We start from the raw sequence: 9,031 nt of genomic DNA, 5'->3' as shown, positions 1-9,031 counted from the left end.
TATTAAGTTATTTCTTATGTCATTCGATCAATAACTTATTGCGTTTCTTAACTGCATTGCACTTAGACAAGCAAAGCAACTAATGTTAATATCACTGCAAAGTAAAAAAGTGACATTCTGGAATATTCAGAGGGCCAATATCATAATAGAAAGCCACGCATATGGTGATAAAATTTTTCAGGCGCAAATAGAATAAAACAATAATAGTTAAGGTGGTCATTCACAAATAGTTCCGCTTTCTTTCATGGTTTCTTTGTTTAAACATTTTTTCATGTTTATTATTGAATAACCTGAGCGGGGACAAATATTTTTATATGGAGTAGGTATAATCGTTCGCAAAGGAAAACAAAACCGCTTACAATAATAAAAAACAGCTTTGTTGGTTGTTTATTATTTGGATCGTAAAAAAAATCAAAAAGGTGGGACAAAAAATAGCTTTTGATTGGAAATGACCCATATACATTTAAGGTTTACTCGGTATTTTGCGATTCAGGAAGTGTGTGAATGAGTTTTGGCTGTCATAGTTGTGTACACTTCTTCATTTTGCGATTCAGCAAGTGTGTGAATGAGCTTTAGCTGTCAAAATTGTGTACACTTCTCTTCCGAAAAACTCACTGAATTTTAATCGGTGAGTTTTTGGTTGTGAGTTTTGCACTCGGTATCAGTGATGGAAAATAAGTGTGAATTGTGCTATTTTCGGCCCTTTCGGAAGCAACCTGCACCTTAAGCACAATCGATTGATTTTCGGCACTACTTTTGCGTAAGTCAGTGGAGCTTATATATATTTCTTTCAGATCCGCAATGAAAAATTATTTTTTTATACTTTCTATAGTAAGTTATTAAAGTGATAAATGATATAAACATGGAAATGCAAGCAGAATCAGTGCGCATCTACATTCTGCATATACGATTAACATTTGCAAGTAGCAATTTCATCACTAAAGCAAATATTGAATCTTATTTAATATATACTTTAGATTTAAATAATCATGTATCCGTTTAAGATATTTTTGTGGATCAGATGCGGAGATATTTATTAAAAAAGAAAATTTTAGAGAAACCGGAATTAAAAATTTGAGATTAAATGCTTTACAATTTAATGTTAAATTTTTCCAAAATTTACGACAGAGAACCTCGATAATGAAATTTTTTAAAGCCCTGAAATTAATAAGATAGAAATATGGAAAATATAGAGTATGCATAAATTAAAGGGATCTTTCTATTACGCGTACTCTTCATGCAATAATGTATATAAGAAAGGGTTTCCCTGAGATTTCTATTTTTCTTTTATGTATGTATTGGGATGTTCCCATACAAGTAAATACGAGTATGTACTCGATACTTATGTTTCGATACCAACTACTTTTTTTTACTCGAATCGTTGTTTCGATACCTACTTGGTATCGAAAGAAAAGTACTTGTATCGAATCGATTTGAGCAAGTGCCATATCCTGTCGGCCATATTTTTTCTATGGAAGAAACTTTCCATAGCATCGTTTTTATGAACCGCAGTTTGAGACACCGCCAAAATGTAAAGTATGGATATATTTTTACAAAGATTAAATTTTTTATATAAGTAATTGTATTACCTCTAACGTTACTATTGAATAAATATAAGTATCGACACCTAAGTGGAAGATCGATCTATCTCGGCAGTCAGTTCGAAAACGCCTTATCTCAGAAAACTTTTCAAGAACGCCCTATTTCAGAATTTGGTTGAAGAATGCCCTATTTTAAATTTTGATTGAAAAACGCCCTATCTCAGAAAAATTTTCAAGAACGTCCTATTCCAGAATTTGGTTCAAAAACGTCCTATCTCAACTGAATATATATTGAAAATATTTATGTTGAGGTATGGCGTTTTTAAAGCGGCAGCTGAGATAGGGCGTTTTTGAACCGAATTCTGAAATAGGGTGTTATGGAAAAGTTTTCTAAGATAGGGCGTTTTCGAACTATGTAGCTGTCGGGATAGGTTGATCTTCCACTCAATGTATTTTAAATACAATACAAATTGCTATTTATTTTTCTTTCATGTTCAACAAAATAATAAAAATAAAAAAGCAAAAGTGTTTAAAGTCTTGTTTTTAGACGGTCAAAAATTTGGGTTTAATTTTTAAACCGAGCTGGGACTGCTGCCTTTTTTAATCTTTTATAGTCTACTTTTTAAACCGGTCAATAGTTTTAAGCAATTTTTAATATATTCTGGTTTAAATTTTAGTTCAAGCAGCCGAGAAAATGATGTTTTGCTATGAGTGGTGTTTGGTTACGCAGCCACCTCCTACAGCGAAACAAATGCAAGTAGCGCAGTCAACGTCCCAGCGGAACCTGTCTACAACACGAAATCGCATTCTTCCTATACTCAAAGTATGACCGAGTACTCTAGTCTTCCATACACAACTCTCATACACTTTTCTTAACAAATGTCATTGGCAGTATGTACTCGTATTGAAACAAACAAAGTTAACTACAAATGTGTATGGAACATACTCGTGCTGGTACTTCGTGCCTAATACACATACTTAAAGCCGGAGGTGTATAGAGAAGTAAATAACTCAGCACACGATTTCAAATTAAAAGTGTATGGGAAATATATGTGATATTCTATACGCTACCGGTATACCAGGTGTATTTAAAAGCTCCACTAGGCAATGAGCTTATCCCAGTAGAATAAAAATCATATTTTTAAGTGTTGAAAATATAACTATTGGCTATTTATTGACTTTTTCTTTTGGTCATACAATTTTTTGAAATTGCGGCTCTTATATGCACGAAAACAGTTTCTGATCTCTTTTACGAAGTCTTTATGTGTAGTCCCTTCTTTGGCAGTGGCTTCTACAAAAAAAAATATTCATTCGTTTTGTTTATTAAGACTTGTATAAATGACAGTCTTACCAAACAATGCCTTATTCAAGGACTTATACTCTTTAAAGGCAATTTTGGAATTCACCCCATCATAATTTAACTGATGAATGACTTCATCGCTTAAAATTCGATTGAAATTTTTAAAAATTCCTTCCGGATTAATTATTATTTTTAATATTTGAGTCTGAAAAATAAGAAATTAATCATTTGTATAGTGGATGAATACATATTAAGGAGTTTTTTTTGGGCGACTATTATTTTTTTCACTCTCATCTCGAAATGCCTAAAGAAAAATTCCCTGAAAATTTGAGCCCTTAATATTAATATTGATTGCTCGACCAAAGCGCGCAAAGATTTCTCTTTTAAATTACACGTAAACTTTAATTTTTTTCTACAAAGTTCTACAGCTCAGAGGCATTTTATGATATAATCATAGTCAATGATGGAATTTGTTTCAGAATTTATTGTTTTACAAAAGTGTCCAGTGCGGCGTAACCCTAACTCCCACCAGCGAGGTAGTAAAAAACGATCATTTTATGAAAAATTGGGTTTAGTGACCCGTACTACCTCGCTAGTGGGAGTTAGGGTTACGCCGCATTGGACACTTTTGTAAAACATTAAATTCAGAAATAAATTCCATCATTGACTTTGATTATATCATAAAATGCCTCTGAGCTGTAGAACTTTGTAGAAAAAAATCAAAGTTTACGTGTATTTTAAAAGAGAAATCTTTGCACGCTTTGGTCGAGCACTCAATATTAATATTGAGGGCTCAAATTTTCAGGAAATTGTTCTATAGGTATTTCGAGATGGGAGTGAAGCAAAAGAATAGTCGCCCAAAAAAAACAACATTATACATACACTGCCGGGAAAAAATATTGGCACCGCGAATTTCGCAAAATATATGCGCCAATTTCTATTATCATATTTTTCGGCTAATTTTTTATAAAAATGTGGTTCATTCTACAACAAAAAATATAAAAATATAATTTCTAAACTTTGTGCAAAACAAGCGAAAATTAAATTAATTTTCATGCACATTTTAAACTTTTTAATCAGATTTTCTCGAATTTTCTTGAGTATGCAATTTTATAGCCCATTAAATTCTAGTATAACAATACAAATTCGGAGTTAGTCAAGAAGCGCATTGATTTTTTAAGAATTTTTTTTGTTGAAGGTGTTTTGCATTTTTCCCATATAAATTATTTTCAAAAAGTTTTTTTTTGTATGGAAGAGACTGCGTGAAAAAAAAATTTCCAAAAATAAAATTGATTGATAATACTTACGTATTTCTCGATTTCATTGCCAACTTCCTTGTTTGCTTCCTCCAGATCACCCAAAGTCAATATTGGAAATATCTTTTTGGTGGTAATTGGAACATTTTTCTTTATCAATTGGTCTACAGCTGAGCGAATTTTGGGCAAGGTATCCTGTAAGGTTTCTAAAAAAAAAAAATTAAATAAGTCTTGAAAGAGTATGCAAGAAATTAATACCAGTTACCTTCAATTTTCATTTGCCTATTGTTAATTGCCTCCAAAGTTTTTTCAATTCGCGAAGTATCCTGTAAACAAAAGAAATGATTATTAGGGTTTTAAAAAAAAGTATGCAAGAAATTAATGCCAGTTACCTTCAATTTTTATTTGTCTGTTTTCAATTCTCTCCAATGCTTTCTCAATACGCCCAAGACGTTCATCGACGGATTGGTGTTCGAATTCGCTATTCACAGCATATCTCTTGCGTATTAATCCTTTATCCATGTTAAGCTGTATTGAAATAATGTATGAACGTATTTATTTTTCTAAAACTTTGTTTACTTATTGAGTAAGATTTTATTTTCGTTCAATTATGAACGTATTTACTAAGGTGGTGCAAAAACTCTGTTATATAAAGTCTACTTGTTTGACTTTTTTCTGAACTTCTACTTTTTGTAAAAGTGCTTTTTCACTCCACCTTAATATTTACATATGTCAAAACTTCTTTATTTCCTCATTAATTTATTTATGTATAAATTTTATTGTAGCTTTATTAGCTTATTTATTTCTTTATTTACATATGCAGCTCTACAAACCAATAGCACATCAACATTAAGTCCAATTTTGACTACTTTTCTTTTGTTTTTCAATGTTAATTATTTTTTTATAAAAGTATAGCTCATTATCTAACTAAAACCATCTAAATCCAAATTTCAAACTTTATTTAAAGATAAACAAAAAAAAATAATCGCAATTCCAAGTTTTTATAATCTTTAAATACAGGTTGAAATCTGGATTTAGATGGTTTTAGTTTGATAATGAGCTATACTTTTATAAAAAATAATAATTAACATTAAAAAACAAAAGAAAAGTAGTCAAAATTGGTCTAAATTTAGATGTGCTAACATTTCTTTACTTATTTACTGATATTTAGAAAGGCTTGGTTGTGATGAAAACTTCACACAAAGTGTGATAAAGGCATAAATACAAATTCATCCTCAAGTGGCAAATACATATATTTACATGAAATTTGGTCTACAGAAATTGTGTTTTCATTTAAATCTTTTTCAAAAATGCCTTTATAAATGCCTAGATCTGTCCCTGATATGAGCGGAGCCTCGAAAAAATTGTTAATATTATTTAGGTATTGGCCTGTAACAAACAATTGACCGTTCTCTTCTAAGAACCTTTTAATAATTAAAAGTTTGGTATTTGCTACCAAAAATAGATTATTCGGTTTTTTTGTTGAAAGCGAAAATCCCTGCGTATAATAGTTTGTAATTTCGCCCGCACTATTTTTTTTTAACAATTTGTTTTAAATTTCTTTCAAGTATTGGTCATTGGCGTAAAATTTTTTATGAAGTTGTTCTAGGATTTTTGTTGGATTTTTGACTTTTCGTTTAATAAGCTGCAGAAAATTTTCGAACTTGTACGCAGCGAAACTTTGAATATCACCAATTTCCCTCACGCATTGCACCACATGAAGGACATTGTGCACATTATATGTTAGATTCTTAGGGCTGTACAAAATAGGAAAATTTTCAACAAAGTCCCGTAGCATGCTTTCAACAGTGTTTAAATAATTGAAATAGGTTTTAGATAGCAATAGCTTATAGGCGCAACTTAGCAATAGGAAATGATAATAAAGGTCTTCGTCAATGATATTCTTCAGAGCTATCATACCCGTATACACCAAAAACTGTCGAAACTCAACAGACTTCCACCGTGGCAAGTCTTGTAGGTCTCTTGGTTTCCTGGAAAATTCTATGGGAATGAATATTTTCATTGACAATAATCGTTGAGAAATGATCTCCTCCTGCTCTGAACGTAGCTTGAAATAAATTGTGTCCTTTTTCATTAGGCAATTTAGCATCTTCTTACAAACGCCAAGATCTAAAAGGTGCATGGGGTCCAGCGGAAATTGCTTAATCATATCGATACCTAAATTTTCCAACAAAGAGCTCTTATCTTTAAAATATTCTTTATGAAAATTTCCATAAGCTCTGCTTCTGAAGTTTTCTTGAGTTTTTAAGGTGCCGCAGAAAGGACTAAATGTCGTAACGTGGTCAATACGGACCCCGGTTTGTGTGCATTTTGAGCAACCATTTAATGAATTGTGGCCAACAATTCCACATAAATAAGCCCTTTCTGGTGCGTCGCACACAAATGCCCTTATACTTACTTTTATGTATTTCTCTTTGCATTTATAACCCATAGAAAACAGCTCTGAGACTTCATAAAAGAAATCGTGTAGGAAATTGTCCACATTGAAAGGTTTCTGATATCCAACATATAGCCCAATAATAAATACGCGTGAATTTGGGACATTAACAAAATTACCTAGAATTGGCCATAAGGAAGTCCTCGAGCTTTTAAATAATGGAAGACCGTCAATTCCTACGTCTAAAATTAACTCATCGTAATTATCAATCTTACTTTGAATAAAATTTAAATGTGCCTTTATTCCAAAATGGGTATAACTTCCTGGGCTAACTGTTCTGATAACTATTTTTTTACTTCCACCAAGTAGACCCTTCAAGGAAATGGGCACATCTAAATTTTCAGAATTTAATATTTTTAACAGAGCATTACTACAGTCTCTAGAAGGGTTGTACAAATTATACCACAGTCTTAATTTTTCCTTCAATGAAAGTTTCACGTTTACATCACCAATTTCTTCAATTTCGTTTTCTATATGTGCACTTTCTTGATTTTCTTTTGGAAATTCTACGGGTATTGTTTCTATGCCCTTATCACACGCAATTTCTTGTTTTCTCTTCAACCGGTGTTTCGCCTCAAGCATTTTTAAATTTCGTTTTGAAAATCCTCTCATTATTATTTTATATTTAGTATGTACAATTATTTTTATATCAATTGATCACAAAAATTATTAACACTCACTTTTTTTATTTTTCAATTTCGCAAACACGTGCTTACACTTTTTGTTTACACTCCGTTTCACGGCTTCGCATCAACTGATGTATGTACATAAATACCGATCGGTCTTGCTCTTCGGCACACTTACTATACCAATATACTTCGTTGATACAAAAAAGATACGGACCCGAATGAAAAATTCACTCCTTCGTTTTTGTATACTTCTTCTATATACAATGTGAGTGGAAACGTATTCCACTTAATTTCGTGCCATTTTTTGCCCATATACGCACTCCATACACTTTACGACGACGTCGGAAAAAATCGGAAAAAGTCCGGCTGGGTAGCTTATGGCTTTTTTAGTCGTTTTTTGATCGCTCACTAGACCGCACGGGCTAATTCGAACCCGCCTGCAGTCTTCGCTATTATATTAATAAATATATAATTTGTTAAAACGAATTCGGTCGTGTTAATTTATTTTCAAAGAATTAGCCTCCGAAAAGCCTCGGTGGCTACACAAGTGGTTTAAAATTAAAACCAAAAATTCATGATTTCAAATATAGGCCCTATTTGTTTAAAAATTAAACCAAAATGTTTTAATTCTAGTTTCTAGGTTTTATATATAGAAAATTTTGTTTCAAATCTAAACCGAAATAGAAAATGTTTGCCTCAATATGCTTTATTTTATATGATCTATAGGACTTAAGCACAAGGGTGTCTCTCAGAGAGAGAGAGCGCAAATCCTATGAACTGACTGCATCAATACAGCGAAATGTGGTGTTGATTCAAACTCAAGATGTGAAAGCACATTTGCATGCATGGCTGTAGCTGAGTCTGCAAAGATGCTTGATAAAATTGGTTGCAACCAAGGCTGTCCGGGTTCAATTCCCATCAGACGGAACATGAAATTTAAGATTTTTTTTTATTCTTAACTAGCTTTTTTTAGTCTTTATACAAATATGAAAAATAATTTATGTAAAGATGTTGTATTTTATTTCCGCTCTAATTTTACTATAGGAGAATACTGAAGGACAGTTGTATATCTTGGGTGTAATGAAATGTAATAATAACTGTTTGGCACAGCAGCTGTTTTTATTTACATTAAAATATCTCCAATAAATAATATATCGTCGTTTAAAGTACAAACCCGCGTATCAACAAAATGCAAAACCGCGTATCAAGATAATGGAAGACCGCGCATGTGAGGTTGCATAAATTATTTTCTAGATAGTAAAAACACTCATATTTCAAAATGGTTCTCTTTTTTATAAATCAATCGCATTTCTGGCAAGTATATTGCAGGACGAATGGATAAGAATTGAGCCAAGTGCTTGTGTGTGCAAATCCAATTTTTGGCAGCAAATGTAAGTTACGCGGTCTTGCACTTTAAACGACGATACGTATGTAAGTAATAGTAGAAATACCAATGTTGTTATATTAAAATTTTAGCTATCTAATTTCTTTGGAATAATGACTCTAATATTATTGTACAGTATGTTTTTAATACTTCGAAGCCTCTATTAACAGAAATGCATTTTCCAATGCAATTACCATAGATTTTATTTTCGATAAAGTTTTGGGTATTGCTTTAAGGAATTCTTGTTTATTGTCATTGCTGAGTCCTGTAAATTCAAAAGCATATCAGAAAGAATTAAAGAGGCCAAGTAAATTGTGGTTCCGAATTTATGGCTGATACAACATTTAAAGCCTGTGTTATGCGCTACGACCCCTTTTAAAAACTCATTATATAAACATACCTTACTATAGCACCTACATATGTTCCATAGATATGTCCGCATACCAAATTTCAAGTTTATGTC

General features: G+C 31.9%; 1 protein-coding gene across 1 annotated transcript; it reads right to left on the bottom strand.

Annotated features, from left to right (window-relative positions):
- Window positions 1–2,682: 2,682 nt before the first annotated feature.
- LOC118750809 lies at window positions 2,683–7,353 on the bottom strand. The gene is made up of 6 exons (XM_036485543.1): window positions 7,236–7,353; window positions 4,490–4,625; window positions 4,363–4,423; window positions 4,149–4,303; window positions 2,893–3,046; window positions 2,683–2,832 (listed from the first exon to the last, which is right to left on the bottom strand). Exons 3-6 carry the CDS (start codon window positions 4,373–4,375, stop codon window positions 2,702–2,704), a joined length of 453 nt encoding a protein of 150 aa, XP_036341436.1. The 5' UTR covers window positions 4,376–4,423; window positions 4,490–4,625; window positions 7,236–7,353; the 3' UTR covers window positions 2,683–2,701.
- Between the last annotated feature and the right edge of the window lie 1,678 nt (window positions 7,354–9,031).

Source organism: Rhagoletis pomonella, unplaced genomic scaffold (genome assembly GCF_013731165.1).
Source record: "Rhagoletis pomonella isolate Grant_MI unplaced genomic scaffold, Rhpom_1.0 Rhpom_scaffold_00410, whole genome shotgun sequence".
Lineage (NCBI taxonomy): Eukaryota > Metazoa > Arthropoda > Insecta > Diptera > Tephritidae > Rhagoletis > Rhagoletis pomonella.
This window is presented reverse-complemented; position numbering and strand designations above follow the sequence as displayed.

Bases quoted from the DNA above. Each gene is read 5' to 3' on its own strand.
- LOC118750809 (XM_036485543.1), bottom strand. The intron at 3,047-4,148 runs GTAAGTATTATC...CTTATTTTTCAG, and splicing joins GCAATGAAATCGAGAAATAC to ACTCAAATATTAAAAATAAT. The intron at 2,833-2,892 runs GTAAGACTGTCA...TTTTTTTTGTAG, and splicing joins CTTGAATAAGGCATTGTTTG to AAGCCACTGCCAAAGAAGGG.